At 38.8% G+C, this 18717-nt stretch overlaps 1 protein-coding gene across 2 annotated transcripts in view; it reads right to left on the bottom strand.

Moving 5' to 3' along the window:
- LIMA1 (LIM domain and actin binding 1) overlaps nt 1-18717 on the bottom strand; it is an 81903-nt gene that overhangs the window by 41725 nt on the left and 21461 nt on the right. For both annotated transcript variants that reach the window (XM_037846571.1, XM_037846572.1), the window contains exons 2-3: nt 17445-17586; nt 5109-5154 (exon numbers count right to left, since the gene is read on the bottom strand). In XM_037846571.1, coding sequence (XP_037702499.1) covers nt 5109-5154; nt 17445-17563 — 165 coding nt within the window. In that variant the 5' untranslated portion in view covers nt 17564-17586. The remainder of the gene's footprint in view (nt 1-5108; nt 5155-17444; nt 17587-18717) is intronic.

The following is an 18717-nucleotide window of genomic DNA, read 5'->3' as shown; positions in this document are numbered from 1 at the left end:
TAATTATTATTAAGTAGGTGGCCCTCCCTACTCCTGCAGCCATACCTCACAATGGTGATCACCAACAGTACTCAGGCATCTCCCAAGTTCTAAACTTGGGTTACAGTCAGTTTCTTATAGATTCACTACTGTTCCAGGCTGGGAGGTAGGGGACAGAATAAGGTGAAATTCTGGTTGATGACATTTGTATCAAGATTTTAACTTTTTCCTAAGTATTTTCCTAGAATAAGGCAGTGGGAAGTTAGGAAGGCTGAAAGTTTTCAAGGGCCACTACCACAGCCTCCACTTTCAGACTGACATCCAGGACACTGTTCATTCTACCCAAGAATCTTGGCAGATGTTTTCTCTGGACCATAACTGGCTCCTGAATCCAGACAGGCACACCCAAGAGAAGCAATCCAGTGTCCTGAAGGATCAATTTGACTTGGAATTGGGATGAGCCCCAACTCTGTCACTATCCGTGGTTCTCAATTATTCCAACTGTAAAATGAAGAGGCTGGGTCAAAGGAGTTTTAAAGGTAAAATGTTGGTGGGCAAATCTCTGTCTTAAAAGCAGGAAGATATAGCGGAAGGAATGGAAACAAGCACTACCTGGATGTACAGCGTCCAAGGAGGGGAAGAAATTTCTAGGTAAGAATTTCTTAGAAAAGTAGTAAGCAGTCATGGAGTTTAGTGCACTAATGTGTGCAAGGCATAGATTTTAAGAAGTGGCATATTCCATATTCCTGTGCTTGAAAGGAACTTGAAAATATAACTGATGGTGATATGAATGGTCTGTTTCTGTATCCCAGGTACAAATGGAAGGAGGGAAAAGGAAGAATAAATTTTTGGGAATCCAGGCTATCATGTAACCTCAATCTTCCACTACTTGCTTAAAGAGCAAATTTACCCAGTTGTTCCTGAATGTTTCTCTAACATGCTTTCCATGGTAAAATGTAGGCATGTACTCTTTCACCTGGTCAGTCACTTCTATAAATTTCTGTGGACATTTCCCTCTGTTCTTCAGAAGGAGACAATTTAGATGTTTACGAGTCTAGTGGATCTTAAAAGTAATCCTTCCTCATTAGTGGAAAACTGGTAAAATCTGAATAAAGTCTGTAGTTTAGTTCATAGCATTGCACCAAAGTCAATTTCTTAGTTTTCATAACTGTTTCATGGTTAAGTAAGATGTTAGCATTGGGGGAAGCTGGGTGAAAGATATATGGGAATTTTTTGTACCGTCTATATAACTCAACGGTGAATCCAAAAGTATTTCAAAACTAAAAATTTGCATGAAAAAAGTAACCCTCCTTTAATTTTATGTCTCTAACTATAGCTGTCTCTTGCATTGCCCAGCTAAGGGTCTTGAAAGCAGAATTTGCAGTTGCTATTTCCTATCATTCTCCATTCACTCTTAAATTCTACTACCAAACACCTCTGAATTAGCTCCAACCAAGATAACCAATTACCTCTTTACAGTTTTCATTTGATTATCTTAATTTAATTACATTTCCCAATTAGAAACACAATACAAGCTTACCAGGGAAAAAAGCCACAATCAATATAGGAATGTATACATGACAAATAGATGCTATGATTTTCCCTACTCTACTTCTCCATCTCTCCCAACCAAGACATCTACTGCAAACGGGTTTGTATATATCTTTCAATTTTTTTTTCTATTTTTTATACAACATTTTTTTCCTACATAATCATATAATACTGTTCTGTACCTGCTTTAATAACTTAATGTGCTTCTTATATATTTCCATTTTCATATGTAAAATCTTAATAATCATAGATAGTGTATGTATGTACCATAATTTATCTTTCTCTTACTGCTGGATAGCTGAACTGCTTCAAAATTTTCAATATTACAAAGAATCCTGAAATAAATATCCTTTTACATTTATTTTTTTTCACTTGGGAGTCTTCCCAATGGTACTTCTTAGAAGTGGAATTGCTGGACCAGAGGGTATGAAATATATTTAACATTTTAATAGATATTTCCCAACTGACCTCCCACAAACAGTGTATGCGAGTTCATATTTCCTCACATACTGGAAATTATTCATTAAAAAATCCTTTGCCAACTATTTAGATTACAATTTACAATCTCATTTTTACTTTAATTTATATTTCCTTGATTAGGATGCTAAGCATTTTTTCATATGTTTACTGGCCTTTTATATTTCTTTAATTACCTGTTCATATTTTCTTACCTCAACTGCCAAATGCAATAGATACTTCTGTCATTATTTGACTTGATCTCTCTACAGAATTTGGCTTTACTGACCACTTCCCCTTTTAAAAATTCTTTTCTTTCATGGTTTCTGTGATGCCTCTCTTTCCTAGATTTCTTCCCATTTCTCTGGCCATTCCTCAGTTTTCTTTACAGGTTTCTCTTCCTCTGTTCCTTCCATATATGGCAGGATCCCTCAACGTCTTAAGTCTTCTTCTTTGCTCACTTTACACATCCTCTGTAGATGACATCATCTGGTCCCTGGTTTCACCCACCAGCTATCTGTTGATGACTCACACCCTATAACTCTACTCAGAGGCCTCTCCTAAGCCTAAGATCCATAAATCTCCCCTTATATACCAATTCTACCTGGAATGCCTATAGGCATCATAAACTCATCCTAATCTAGGCTGAAGTCTCCTTTCTCCTACTAATCTGTTTCTTTTCCTGAATTCTCCATCTTGGTGGATGTGACAAGTATCTTTTCAACTGCCAAATGTGCATGTCCTCTTACATCTCCATGCTTTGCATGTTCTACTTCTTCTGTCTTGAATACAACTCCTCTGCCATGCCCTTGCCCCTTTTGCTTAGCTAATTCCTATTTGTCCTTATGTCTCAGTTGGGCACTGACTCTTCAGGGAAGGCTTCCTTGACATGGCATAGTCTATAAAGGTTATGGGTCCCTCCTAAATTCTTCTCCACCACCCTGAATATTTCTTTAATATGGTACTTATCATGTCTGTATTGTAACATCTGCTTTCCAAACTTTAAATAATTCCTTGAAGGCAGAGACCACATCTTATTCCTGTGTTTTCAGCACCTAGTAAAGAAAAGCTCCATAAATAGTTATCTATCTTTTTGATGCTAACTTCTATCATCCCACTCTCTCTTGAACCTCCTCCAGTCAGGCCTTCACCCCGGCACTCCCAAACAGCACTAAGTGACCCATGATCTTCGTATTGCCAAATCCAATGGTCAATTCTCAACTTGTCTGTGTATTTAACTCTTTTGATAACTCTCTACTAGAATGACTTTCTTCATTGATTTCTAGTACCCCATTCTCTTGTTTCTACTGCTATTTCAGCAATTGTTTCCTTTAATGGTTCCTTCTTATCTCTCCAACTTCTAAACACCAAGGTGCTCCTGAGCTCAGTCTTTGGACCTCTTCTCTCTACTGCACTCACTCCCTAGGTGTTTGCAGGCATCTCATGGCTTTAAATATCGCTGATACTTTCACACATGTGCATTTTATCTCCAGTCCAGATCTTTTCCAATTCCAAATTTATATAGCCTAGTTTCTACTTGACATCTCCATCTGAATGTTTTAATAAAGGTATTTCACATTTAACATGTCCAAAACTGAGTCACAATTTCCTCCTCCCAAACCTGCTTTTATTGCAGTCTTTCCCATCTCAATTAATATCATGTTTCCAGGTGTGTCAGGTCAAAATCACTGTAGCCATCCTTGATTCTTCTCTTTCTCTTATACCTCATGCCCATGAACAAATCCTAGCTTCTCTAGCTTCAGTATAAATCCTGACCACTTCTCATCACATATTCCTTCTACCCCAGTCTAATCCGTTATCATCTCTTGCCTGAATTATTGCAATTGTCTCTCTCTGTTTTTCTTTTTGCAATTGACTCTTAATTGGTTTCTATGCTTCTGCTACTGTTCCCCAATGGTCTCTTCCCCCTCTTTTAAAATTTAAGTCAGATCACACCACTCTCTTGCACACAAAATCCTCCCAAGGGCCCCATCTCAGAGTTAAAGCCCAGGTCCTCTCGGTGACCCTTTAAGACCTTGCTCCTCCCATTCTTCAAACACACTTAGAATGCTCCTGTCTCTGGGCATTTACACATGCTCTTCCTTGTGCCCCTTGGCTCACATCCTCAGATCTCTGCTCAAGGCTGTTACCCACTAAAATGTAAACTCCATGAAGGCAGAAATGTGGTCTGTATTCTCAGTGGATAAAACAATGCTTGACATATAGTAGATGCTGCATGAATATGTGCTGAGTAAATGAGTGAAATGAAGGAAAGAGGGAAGCAGGAAGGGAAAAAAGGCAGAAGGGAAGACAGAAGGAAGAAAAGGAACCAGCAGATGAATAAATCATAGTAGCTTTTTGTTACAATGTACCAGAGAGGATACATTTTCAAATTACAAGAAATTTAAGCCAAGAGAACAAATTGACAGGGGCATGTTATGTACTAATTTAAACAGGTTAGGTACCGAGAACTGCCAGGAGGATGTTTTTGTAATGCCAGCCAAATTAAAGAATTCTTGCCCAAATATTTGAGGTTTTTTTTTCCTCATAAGATTAAATCAAGTAAGATTTCAAAAAGAAATTATATTACCCAGACCAGTTGGAAGTTAGCAAGCAGGCACAGTAGAGAATGGGTACTAGCAGAGTGTTTGTTCTGGAAGTTTTGCCTTTGATGGATCCTACCCCTAGGAAACTTGCTAACAGCCTTGGGTCAAGATGTTTGTTTTAAACAAAGAACTCAGAGGATGACATCAACTGTGCAGCTGCTACCATTTAAATGCACAGATATAGAGTTCTGGTTGTTCGATTTGGAAAAAAGAATGACAGCTAATTTCAGCAGAACCAGTAAGCCATTATACTAACCTCTGGCAAAGCACTTGGCTTTCTGAACGTCACTCAACTCAGGAAAGAAAAAGTGGGTCAAAAGCAGAACCTCAGTGAAAAATTAAAATTCCCTGCACCTGGGCCAAGTTCTCCTGAGCAAATGGCTCACAAATCAGACCAGCTGGCATGAATGGCCAGCTCAGCTGACAAAAAGCCTAAGCCCAAAGGACTGCAGGTGGCTTGGCCACACAGGCTCTGCTCATGAAGTGCCATGTGCCACGGGGCTTCTGAATACTTACAGTTCTCCTCTTTTCCATGTTTGCTTCTTCAGCTGCTTTCTGGTACCTGCAGAGAAGGGGGTGGGGTGGGGTGGGGGTGGATGGAAAAGAGAAGGTTCTGAGATTAAATTTATGTTTCCACTTTTTCAATCTTTAAGAAAACCACTTTGCATACCTATTTCTGCCAGCAGTTGTCCTTTTTTTGTTGTAGTTGCTTTTTAAAAATTGTTTTAATTAGAAAAGTTTTAGGTTTATAGAAAAATCACGGAGAAAATAGAGTTCCCATATACATTCCCCCCCACTATTACCACTTTGCATTAGTGTGGTACTTTTGTTACAAGTGATGAAAGAATATTTTTATAATTATATTGTTAACCATAGTCCACAGTTTACATTAGGGTTCACTGTTTGTGTTGTTTTAAAAATTTTTATTCTAGTAACATAACCTAAAAATCCCTCTTTTAACGACATTCAAATATGTAATTCAGTGGTGTTACTTAAAGTCACAATTACGTGCTACCATCACCACTATCACCAAAACTTTTCCATCACCCCAAACAACAATTCTGTACCAAATAAACTATTAACTCCCCATTCCCTACCCCCACCCCAGCCCCAAGTAACCTGTATTCTAGTTTCTGACTGTGTGAATTTCTAGCACTTGTCTTTAATCAGCTCTCTCAGAACGAAAGTTACAGGGAATTCAAGCAGAGAATCAGAGCAGCCTCCTGAGGCTGTTCCAGTATCTGCTATGGATACAACAGAAAAATCCAAGTGGATAAGATCAAATGCTGGGGAAAAAATGGGTAGAGCAGAAAGTCCAGGGTTTAAGTCTCAGTTTCTGGCACTTATTAACTTAATCTTCAGCAAGTCACTTAATCTCTCTAAGCCTCAGTTTCCTTATCTAGGAAATGGTTTTACGTATCTATTCTCCAGGTTGCTGGGAAGATTACGTGAGATCACATGTGTAAAAGTGCTTTGCAATTAGTCAAGTACATATAGCACTGCATCAATTCTAAGATGCACATTTTCCCTCACATTTAATGCCTCTGAAATCTTACAATAGTAGTCAGACAAATTGTTGAGAGGTGGTCATACCTCTTACCTGAATGCGTGAGAATTTTGTCTTGGTTATTGATATTGTTGTCACTTCAGTTCAGTTAAATATATTTGATGGTACTACACAGGTTTCTTTTTTTAAATATTTTTTTTTATTGAGATTGTTCACATAACATACAAACTATCCAAAGATTCAAAGTGTACAATCAGTTGCCCATGGTACCATCATACAGCTGTGCATTCATCACCACAATTAATTTTTTTTTCAATTTTTAGAACATTTTCATTATTCCAGAAAAGAAATAAAGACAAAAAAAGGACACTCAAATCCTCCATTACTGATTCATAGTTTTAGTACAGTACATTTGTTACTGTTTATGAAAGAATGTTAAAATACTACTAACTGTAGTATATAGTTTGCAATAGGTATATATTTTTTCCTATATGCCTCTCTATTATTAACTTCTAGTTATAGTGTCATACATTTGTTCCAGTTTGTGAGACAGAATCTAACATTTGTACAGTTAATCACGGACATTGTCCACCACAAGATTCACTGTTTTATACATTCCCATCTTTTAACCTCAAACTTTCCTTCTGGTGACATAAGTGACTCTGAGCTTACCCTTTCCACCACCCTCACATACTTTTCAGCACTGTTAGTTATTCTCACAATGTGCTACCATCACCTCTGTCCATTTCCAAACATTTAAGTTCACCCTAGTTGAACATTCTGCTTATAATAAGCAACTGCTCCCCATTCTTTGGCCTCATTCTATATCCTGGTAACTTATATTTCATGTCTATGAGTTTACATATTATAATTAGTTCATATCAGTGAGACTGCAATATTCGTCTTCATGTGTCTCATATTTCACTCAGTATAGTACCCTCAAGGTTTCTTCATCAACCCATTTTTTTTAAGATGGTTTTGTTCACACACCATACATTCCATCCTAAGTAAACAATAGTTGGTTCCCTGTATAGTCACATATTTATGTATTCAGCACCATCACCACTATCTATATAAGGACATCCCCATTTCGTCCACAAAGAAGGAAGAAGAGTCAAAGGCGGCAGAGAGACAAAAAAGAAAAAAGAGAGAGAAAAAAAAACAAAAACATGACAGCTAGAAAGCAACAAAAGGAAAGATAGCATTAACCTAAAGTAGAGTAAAGAGTCAGACAACATCACCAATGTCAAGAGTTCCATACCCTTTCCCTATTCCCCCACCCCCCATATGCATTTAGCTTTGGTATATTGCCTTTGTTATATTAAAGAAAGCACAGTACAATGTTTCTGTTAATTATAGTCTCTAGTTTGCATTGATTGCATTTTCCTTCCAATCCCATCTTATTTTTAACACCTTGCAATGTTGACATTCATTTGTTCTACCTCATTTAAAAACATATTTGTACCTTTTATTACAATCGTTGAGCACCCTAGGTTTCCTTGAGTTATACCGTCCCAGTCTTTACCTTTTGTCTTTTGTTCTGGTGTCCCACATGGTCCTAACCTTCCTCTTTCAACCATACTCACAGTCATCTTAGTTTAGTGTACTTACATTGCTGTGCTACTATCTCCCAAAATTGTGTTCCAAACCTCTCACTCCTGTCTTTTCCTTTCTGTCTGCAATGCTGTCTTTAGTGTTTCCTGTAAAGCAGGTATCTTGTTCACAAACTCTGTCATTGTCTGTCAGAGAATATTTTAAGCTCCCCCTCATATTTGAAGGACAGTTTTGCCGGATGTAGGATTCTTGGTTGGTGGTCTTTCTCTTTCAGTATCTTAAATATATCACACCACTTCCTCTTTCCTCCATGGTTTCTACTGAGAAATCCACACATAGTCTTATTAAGCTTCCTTTGTATGTGATGGATCGCTTTTCTCTTACTTATTTCAGGATTCTCTCTTTGTCTTTGACATTTGATAATCTGATTATTAAGTGTCTTGGCATAGGCCTATTCAGATCTATTCTGTCTGGGGTATGCTGCGCTTCTTGGATCTGTAATTTTATGTCTTTCACAAGAGATGGGAAATTTTCATTGATTATTTCCTCTATTATTGCTTCTGTCCCTTTTCCCTTCTCTTCTCCTTCTGGGACACCAATGACATGTACATTCCTGCTTTTTGTTTTGTCCTTAAATTCCTGGAGACGTTGCTCGTATTTTTCCAGTCTTTTCTCTATCTGTTCTTTTGTGTGTAGGCTTTCAGGTGCCTTGTTCTCCAGTTCCTGAGTGTTTTCTTCTGCCTCTTGAGATCTGCTGTTGTATGTTTCCATTGTGACTTTCATCTCTTGTGTTGTGCCTTTCATCTCCATAGATTCTGCCAGTTGGTTTTCGAACTTTCAATTTCTACCTTATGTACACCCAATATTTTCATTAAACAGTTCATCTCTTTTGCCATATCTTCCCTAAACTTTTTGAATTGATTTAGTATTAGTTGTTTAAATTCCTGTATCTCAGTTGAAGTACAAGTTTGTTCCTTTGACTGGGCCATAACTTCATTTTTCTTAGTGGAGGTTGTAGTTTTCTGTTGTCTAGGTGTGGTTCCCTTGGTTACCCCAACCAGGTTTCCCCAGACAAAAATGAGCTCCAGTCCCAGAAGGAAGAAACATTCAGTATCCGGTTTCCCTGAGGGTGTGTCTTAGAAAATTGGTACAACCTGTGATGCCTCAGGTCATTGGGCTTTTCTGTCCAGCAGGTGGCGCCTGTCAGCCTGTAACTCCAGACTGGTGTAAGGAGGTGTGGCCCACGGCTGTTTTCCCCAGGCTCTGGGGTCTGGTTCTGAATGGAAGGCGGGTAGTAGAGCTTGGCCCCACCTCTTTCCTCGTAGGGAAGATAGACCCCCCTAGAAAGAGGTCATTAGCATTTCAATGGTCTCTCTCTGCCAGTCCTATCTCCACCCTTGTCTGGGTCAGAGCACTGGGAACTGAAAATGGCTGAGGCTTTCTCCACTGAGCTGAAACAGGGAAAGAAAGCCCCCTTCAGGGCCTGTCCATGGCCACCCTCCAGCTCTCCAAGGACAGTAATCACCCAAAGCCTCTGTCTGCTTGTTGGGGATTTGTAGCTTGTATAGAGCAGTCCACGTTTGTTAATGAAAACCCCAGTTGGAGCTCAGCTGAGCTATATTGACTTGTTCAGAGAGAGTTGCTCTCTAGCATCAGGAGGTTTTGCAGCTCATGCCATGGGGGGAGGGGGCTCCCAGCTTGGATCTGCAGTTTTTACTTACAAATTTTATGCTGCAATTTCAGGCATTCCTCCCAATTCAGGTTGGTGTATGATGAATGGATGGTCACAGTTGTCCCCCAGCAGTTATTCCAGATTATTTACTAGTTGTTCCTGGTTATTTATTAGTTGTTACAGGGGGACTAACTAGCTTCCTCTCCTCTCTATGCCACCATCTTAGAGCTCATCTACACAGGTTTTTATTGCCACTTAAAAGAGCTTTAAAATGATTTGGCATGTAAATAAAAATTACTTTACTCTTTCTGTATGCACAAGAATAATAAATAATAAAAATCTATGTGAGAAGTGAACATAGATCAATATAATTAGCAGCATTTTTTCTTAGTGATGCATAAAATAATGGCACATGTTATACAGTCAGTGGCATCTTATATTTGATAAATGGGCATATATAATTTGATTATTTTAATTTTTATTGTTATTTTCATACTTCATTTTCTCTTTTTCATTACTTGGATCAAAAGATTTTTGATAAACCGCCAAAGTTCCAGGGGTATTCAGGGAGGGGTCAAGTTTTCTCCATTTAAAGACAAAGGAGGCCTAGAGGTCCACGCTGCAGCAAATCTCCCGACCACCCACCCAAACAGCCTTAACCCGGCATCCTCATGGCCTGTGAGCAAGAATCAAAAGCAGTAACATCACTTGGAGAATCCTTACTCTGTGCCTCTTCTTGGGCCTACATGCTTAGAACCCAAATAGACCTTAGAAAACGGCACATTCAAAGGGCCAATTCTGTCTTTCTGGGATTTCAGAATTCAGAAGGCATTTAGGGAAGAAGAGGGAGGTGAGAAGACAAAGAGCAAATGGGAAAGGGCCCGTTTCTCTATCACAAAATGAACTTTCAATTCATAAATATCCTCATAAGCTCAGAACTTTTCTTAGTGTGTATATTAAATAGAATAACCTTATCCAAAATGGAAGCCAGGGAAAAATTCTAGATCTAGGACCATTCCTTACCTGCTATGTAACCTGATTACATCACTTCATTTATTTGGGTCTCATCTACAAATCTAAGTGGCAATGTAAGAGGGTTTCTAAGGTCTCTTCCAGTCCCGTCACTGTTTAATTTTAATAATCAGATATTAATAAGTATATCATTCACTAGACTGCTTACTGTGAATTTTTGGCACTTCAATGACTATAAATAGGAAGAAAATGATATTAGAACTGCTGTGATTTAAGTAACAAGCTGGAAAGAGATTTGCAACTTATACTACAGACAAAAATCCTGATTTCCCTAAAATACCAAGAGTTCCCACAAATCAATAAGAAAAAACCCAACTCAGTAGAAAATGGGCATGGAGATATATATATTCATATATAGTTCACAGAAAAGAACATCAAATGGCTCTTAAACAAACAAAAAAGATATTCAACCTGAAAATGAAATTTCAAACAGAGAACATTTTATCAAGTAGGTAAGATAAAAAGATAATATATTGCATTGGTGAGGGTTTGGGGAGACAGGCTCTACATTATTAGTGGGAGACGAATTGGAACAATTACCATCAAAGTAATTTTGTCAACATTTGTCAACTTACAAAAGCACAAACCCTTTGATACACCATTTCTGCTTCCAGAATTTACCCTACTGATATATTCACACACAAGCAAAATGATTTTTGTATAGGGTATTCATCATAGCATTAATTATAATAACAAAAAATTGTAAACAACCTGAATTTCCATCAGCAGAGGCTGGTAAATGAATTATAACATAGTCATATAATGGGATACTCATGCAGCCATAAAAAGGACAAAGAAGCTCTTTATGTATTAATTTAAAAGCTCTGCAAGATATATTGTTAAATAGAAAATAAAACTGTATATGCATTGAGATAACTTTTAAAGGAAACATAAGAAACTGAAACCATTTTGTTTCCAAGGAAAAAACAACAACTGGGTGACTGAGTTGGGAGGGAGACTTTTTGCTGTATGCTCTTTTGAAACTTTTGCATTTTAAACTTTGTGATGTATTACCTACTTGAAAATTAAATTATATTTAAATTAAAAGAAAAGAAGAAGAAAAACTGCTCATAGTTCCTACCCAAATTCTCCCAAAATCCTAAAAGGAAAAAATCTTCTAAGTTGCTACAAAGGCCACATTCCTTTTGGTGTAGCATAACCCTGATGAGCATCTCAGATTCTGAGATCACAAGCAGCTGACTCAAGGCCACACAGCCACAAGAAAACCTGAAAATCTTAACATGTGTTCAGGGAAAGAAGAGAGTTTAAGCCTGCTCACCAGCTCCTTATTTTGCTACTCTTCTTTGGTGAGGTTTTTTTTTAAGTCTTTTTTAAATTACAAAATCAATACTTGCTTTAAAAACGTTTGTATAAAAGTGAAGAATAGAAGTTTTCTCTTCCACTCCCAGCTTCCTACTTCCCAGAGACAACCAACATTAAGGGTTTGGAGTGTATCTTTTTAGACATTTTTTTCTGTGTATATACAAACAGTTTTCTTACAAAGAACCAATGGAAGATTTGTGCCACGGCAGTATCGTAGCCAATGAAGTTTATCCAAGGTGCGATTATTGCTAAAAGAATTGTTGCAAATGTTTTAAATAACAAAACTGGCATAATGTTTGTATACTACTTGGCATCTCCCTTTCTCCATGTTGGAACAGCTAAAGTTCTCATTCAGGTACTAATCATTGGTGCCTACTATGTTCCAAGCAGTGGAGAAAAAGTAGTGAAAGTAATAACCAAAAGAGGCATACTTCCTGCTCTCAGCGACCTTATAGCTTAGACATTATGCTAAACACATGATAGACAGATAGATAGATGGATAGATAGATAGACAGATAGTCTTTTGAAGAAGAACAGTGATCAGATACATGTGTCTAAGAGCTCAAAAGAGAGCTAGTAATGTAAATTTAGGACTTGTCCACCCATACATGGTATTAGAGCCACAAGAGAAGATGAGACCATCTACAAAGAGAGTGTAGCGCGAGAAGAGCTGACCCTGGAGACTCTAACATTTAGAAGTCAGTAGAGGAAGAGGTGTAAAAGAGATTGACAAGGAACAGACAGAGAGATTGCAGTAAAACCAGGAGACACTCAGAAAAGCCAAGAGAAGAAAAACCTGGGGAAGGAAGAAGTGGTAAGAGGGCATGTAAGACAAAGGCCAAGTAAGAAGCACCCCCCGGATTTGGCAATACAGAAGTCTTTGGGAACCCTGGCAAATCCTCTTCCACTATCAATATGATTAATCCACCTATACTCTTCTTGTTAGATGTTTGAATTATTTCTAGTTCTTCACTATTCCAAATAGCAATTTGGTGAATGTCCTTGTACGTATATTTTTTAATATATCTATATGAGAGATAACTATAAGTGGAAATGCAGAAACACAGTGTATTACAGCTAGAAAGGAACTTTGAACTGGCCTTGAACTTGTATGTTTCCACATCCCTTGGATAATCCTCTACAATATATTACAGCAATAATACAATATATGAAAGCTAGAGCCAATCAGCAGACAGGTTTATATTTAGTCAACTGTTCTCCAAGGCAAGGTATTTACATTGCGGTTATTTGCGTAAATAAGTTCAGAGGTTCCCTTCCTTTACTGTCTTAACAGAAACATAGATTAAAAAAAAAAAAAAAAATCCAAACAGCTTTCATCTCAGTTCTGCCCTTGTAGTAATGAGGCATCATTGAATTGTGTTGTGAAACTCCCACCCAAATAGCCTCACTCTTCATTTGTAATGAGGTACTTCCTAAAAAGCAGATAAACAAGAAGGCTCTATACCACTGCTTTCTTCCAGGACAGGCTCTTAGTCCTTATAAATTCTGTATTCTTGGAATTTTAAGTGGAGACTCTGAGGCTTGACACTTCTGAATTCAGTGTTAGACCAGGGTTCAGGCCTCAAAGCACTTAGAGCAACTAACAATATTCTAACACCCAATAAGAAGGTCACTGGTTTAGGGGTAAAAAGTGCATTCTGAAGATCCAAATTTGAGGGAAAACAGTATTTGCAATGGAATTTCTATAATTAAAATCTCATCCCTCTTCCCAAGTATCACTCTCTCTTCCCAGATTTTCTCATCTTCCATCTCCTTTTCCTCACATACAGAACTTAATCTTGAAACTGCCCATTCATGCTCAGCTGTGAGGCTGGCAGCTGGTGGAGGATGCTAAAATTATCTGGGGAGCAATAACAATGTCTCAAACTTTTCTAAGGCCAGAAAAGAAAGTTCCTGAGCCAAGGCTCTGGCTAGCATGCCCTCAAGTAGAGCAGAGGGAACACTGAGCCAAAAAAGGGAAAATGGCAACTCCCAAGGTTTAGGCAACATATTTTCTTCTGGAACAATTTCACCACTAAAAAGTTACAGAGAAGCAAAAAAAGAGGAAGTTAACCAGGGAGAGATGAAGGACATTTTTTTTCTTAATAGTCACAAAAAACTAAACATGAACCCTGTTCTTTCTTGGGACTACTGAATGGGTAAAGTTATAACAAGAGTAGGAGGAGAAGTGATATAGTGAAAGACATGCAGGGAGGGCGTGAGGGATCTGGGTGCTGGGCTCAGCTCTGCCACTATCCTGGTGTGTGAGCTGCAGTCATAATTGCTGAATGGCAAGTTCCATTTCTGCCAGAGGAGGGGATGAAGATTAGCCAGAATAGTGGTTTTCAAATTTTCACCTGCAGATACCTCTTTCCAAATATTTAGAGCCTAATACAGAAAAGGGATCAAAACAGGACTCCTCTAGTAAGAAGCTGGGGTGGAAAGCACCAGCTCACCCTGTACATTTTTCCCTTCCCAGAATTGCCTCCTGAGGTTCCTCCTTAAGAACTCAATTAACATAGTTTGAGAACTACTAGGCTAGATTCCTTTTAATTCCAAAAATATATGAATTATTTTCTGATTGTCCCAATGACATGGGGAGCTACTAGCATTTCGAGGAGGGCAAGATGATAAACATCCTGCACAAGGAAGACATGCTTGTGCGGAAAAATGCCCATAGCACCCCCACTGAGAAACACAGAGAAGAAAATGAAGCTGGAGAAGAAGTGGGGGAGAGGAGGGCTTGAAGCCATGTCCCAGTGTCCCCAGTGAAAGCAGGGACCTGGTCAGGAGGCTGGCACACCCCTGCAACGAAGGGGAGGATGAGAAGAGTAGGGTATAGTTAGAAGATATGAACCTCAAAGAACGAGTTCAGAACTTCAGCTCGAGATGTGAAAAACAACGGACAGAAAATAGTGGTGGAAATATAGGAGAGTAACGACCCTGATTCCTAGCCCGGAATATTTCAGAGAAGCATGTGCAGAAGAACAGGCGGCTGCTACTCAGAAAGAATGCATGTAATGGGAAAGCTGAATGCAGTTAAAGGGAAGTGGGGGTAGGGAGGGTGAAAAGGGTAAGAATGTGGATAAGTTTCTCTGTAAAAGAACAGGGAGTTTCCAAGTCCTATTAATCACCTCTCAGTACCGTCTCAAATCCTTCTCTTCCTTTCCATTCCAGCTGCCCCCACCCTCAAAAGCTTTCTCTCAGGCTCCCAAGAGAGCCTTATAACCAGGCTCCGTGATATTGGTCTCTTATCTTTCCAACGTACCTTTTACACTGTTGCCAGAGCATCTTCTAAAATACAAGTCTGATCATGTCCCCTCCCCTGCATGAAAAGCTTCGACTGCTTCCTTTGTTTAACTAAATCCTAAACTTAGCGTTCCACCATCTGGCCTCAAATGAACCATACCAGTCCCTTCCGCCTCCTCTATTTCTCCATGCCACACTGCTTGCTTTCCTATTCCTTTTATTCATGTTCAGCTTCCATGATCCTTTACTTGTACTTATTTATTCTGTTTTATGTTCAAACTCACTAGGCCTTCTCTGCCACTACTGGTGCTTATTAAACAATGCTGAAGGTAAAAATCACCTGGGAATACTTGTTAAAACCACAAATTCCAGACATGTCTAATCAGAATCTTTAGGGGAAGGGCATATATAAGCTATATAAGTTGTTTTTTAAAACATGTCCACAAAATCTTTGACAAATTCCCCTCCCCCTGAATATGAGCCAGCGATAGGAACTCACTTATAATGAAGAGAATGTAGCAGAAGAGTAATTCCATTTGACTTCCAACACTGGGTCATAAAAGGAAACACAATTTCTGTCTCCATCCCTCCCTCACTCTCTCCCTTCCTTCCTCCCTAGTGCCTCCCTCTCTACTTCACACTCTCTCTCTAGATGCTTGCCCTTGGGACCCAGCCACGATGCTGTGAGGAAGCCAAACATCCACACGGAAAGGCCATGCATAGGTGCTCCCACCACGACCCTGGCTGAGATCCCAGATGGCAGCCAGAACTAACTGTCTGATTTGTGAGTGAGTGGGCCTTTAGATGACCGTGGCCCTCAGTCTCTGAGATGCTGATGCCCAATAGAACAGAGACCAGTTGTCCCCATTAAGTCCTGCCCAAATTGGAGATTCACAAGCAAAATATATACTGTCATTATTTTGAAGCACCAAGTTTAGGAGATTTTTTTTTAATGCAGTGACAGATAATTGAAACACTATGTTATTAACAAGTACCCCATGTGACTCTTAAGATCCAGGAAAATTTGGGGACCTAAATTACATTAAGTTCCTTGAGGTCAGAGATTAAGCCTTAACTACTTTCCATCTCTCCATCCCTTTTCTCTGAAACATCTTTATTGATATCTTTATTGATAAAATAAATATATTGATTTTTTGATAAGAATAATATACATTTGACATAAAATTACAGTAACATTAAATGTATAATGTAGAAGGTAAATAAATGAGTTCTGCAGTCTTACCTCCACCTCCAACACACCCTCGTTAATAACCAGGGTTACTAGTTTGGAAGTGCAGTGTTCTTCACACAGCAGGGGCTCAGTGGACTTGTTATTGAAGAAAAGGCGACACTGTAGATTTCAGAAACCTCCTATTGGTATCTGTCAGACTCTGCCACATTAATCCATCTTAGAGCTACCAGAATCACTTCCTTCAAATTTTTATCATCTTTCTTCTCAGAAATGTTCAGTAGCTTCCCATTATATTAACAAGCTTTATTAATGAGGTAAACCCAACAACCACCCTAAGCCTTTCTCTCAATATCTCCTACCATGGCACCTCTATATGAGTGGACTCGATGTGTTTGCCATCCCTGGGATATCATTTACATATACCATTCCTTTAACATTTGTTGAGTGCCCACTGCATTCCAGTCACTGTGCGACCTACTACGGATACAAAATAAGGAAGAAAGAGGTCCTCATATCAAAGAACACATAGGCTAGAGGAGAAGTCAGCAAACTTTTTCCTAAAGGGTCAGATGGTAAATAATTTCAATTATCCAACTCTGTTGTGAGGCATGAAAGCAGCCATAGACAATACACAAATGGGCATGGCCATTCCAATAAACCTTAATTTACTAAAACAGGCAGCCAGTGGGCTACAGTTTTCCTACACAGTTTGCGTTGTCCAGCAGAACTTTATGCAATGATAAAATGCTTCTGTGTTGTCCAGTATGGTAACCACTAGCTACATGAAGCTGGTGGGCACTTGAAATGTGGCTACTGCAGCTCAACTGAATTGAATTTTTTATGTTATTTAATTTTAATTAATTTAAATTTACATAATCACATATATAGTGGCTACTATAGATCCCATGCAATGGTAACAGTCACTTCAACCACACCAAAACTTGCCTTAAAACTCATCTCAACCAGAAGGCAATCCTGAAAAGTTCCTGCCCCTTAGAGTTGCCTCTTTTATTCTGTATCCAGTCCTCACTCATATTTCATTTGGGACTTGCTGACATTTTACTTTGTAATTATGTGTTTTATGATTATCTTTCGTGTTTGTAACTTTTTCTTCCTCTAACTGAACAAAAATTCAAGGATAGAAAATATGTCTTCTGAATATTACTATTATCCTTCTCCACAGTGCCTTGTTAACTGTGCTTAAAATCTAGGAGGTGCTCAATAAAGACATTTTACACCATGTACTTCCTTTGCCAATTTCCCTGCCAGATGGTAATGTTTGTTTAAGACAGATGGCCCTTTTGGACCAGGATCAGCACTTACTTGGAGAATATTTCTACAATAGTCGATGATCTGTTCTTGTTGACCAGAGAAAGCTCTTTGGCAGTTACCCTCAATGATAGTGAAGTCCATTGCCGTCTATTAAATGGAGTTGAGTCCATCTTGTCTACAGATCCTGAAGCACCTATGCAATAAAGAAAGTCAGAACATTAGACACAGAAGAGGATTCTCCAGCATCCAAGAACTGTAAGCCAAGTGGTGTTGGAAAGCAGAGAGCCCTAGAAAAGTAGACATAATCCTCTACCAGTTTTCCTAAACACTGTGCAATCTTGGTCACATGACTCAATATTCTTTGGGTTGTAGCTTCCTGTAAAATGAGAGGATCTCTAAGATCCCTTCCACTTTCATCACTCTGTGACTGACCCCACTGTGCGAACATCGATTGGCCTTTCCCCAAACTTAAATCTGTGCCAAAGACACTTTTGGAGTGAAATGTTCCCCTCTTCTGAGTTACATCCCAGGGAAGGCACAATCAGCATCTCAGTCAAGTTAGGACCAAATTAGGTCCTTCCTACATCCAAGTTCCTTTTGGCAGCCCTATCTCCCCAAACTCTGCAGCACTGACCACAATGTACAGGGGAGAGGGCTGGGGACACGGCATGGTGTACAAGAAAAGGTGAAGACTTTGAGGCAAGATAGACTTCTGTTGAAATCATAAACTCAAACAAATTATGTAATCATTTCAGTTTTAGCTAATTCAGGGAAAAATGAGGACAATACCTACCTTTTTGGGTTTTGATGAGGATCAAAGGAGATAATATATTTAAAATACAAGTACACTGCAGTACTATAAGAGCATTTTAAATGTAATATATTAGTATTGGCTCTTCTTAACATTCTTATTATTTTAAAGTCTTTTAACAATCAGGGGAAGTATAATGTACTTTAAATTCAGGGGATAAAGCCTCGACACTTAAAATCTTTTGACAATCCCTTCAAGTCAAAGGTACACAAAGCTTTATCCTTTACATCAACTAGTTCCTACCCATTAACCTGGATTGTTTGTTTTTTTGCTCCAGTAATTACCTAAGGAGTTCCAACCTTTGTCCAGAAGAGGTGAGATTAGAAATGAGTCAATAGTTTCCTTATTTGAGGAGTGAAAAATATATATGAAAGTGCTGCTCGCAGCTCTTGACAACCAGGGAGCATAACTGCTCTGGTAGAACGTATCAAGTACTGCTTCCAGCTCCCGACAACAGTGGAACACACGGGATGCTTGATCAAGCCACTTAGGCTGCCACTTCACACTTGGAGA

Source organism: Choloepus didactylus, chromosome 8 (genome assembly GCF_015220235.1).
Source record: "Choloepus didactylus isolate mChoDid1 chromosome 8, mChoDid1.pri, whole genome shotgun sequence".
NCBI classification, from domain to species: Eukaryota; Metazoa; Chordata; class Mammalia; order Pilosa; family Megalonychidae; genus Choloepus; species Choloepus didactylus.
This window is presented reverse-complemented; position numbering and strand designations above follow the sequence as displayed.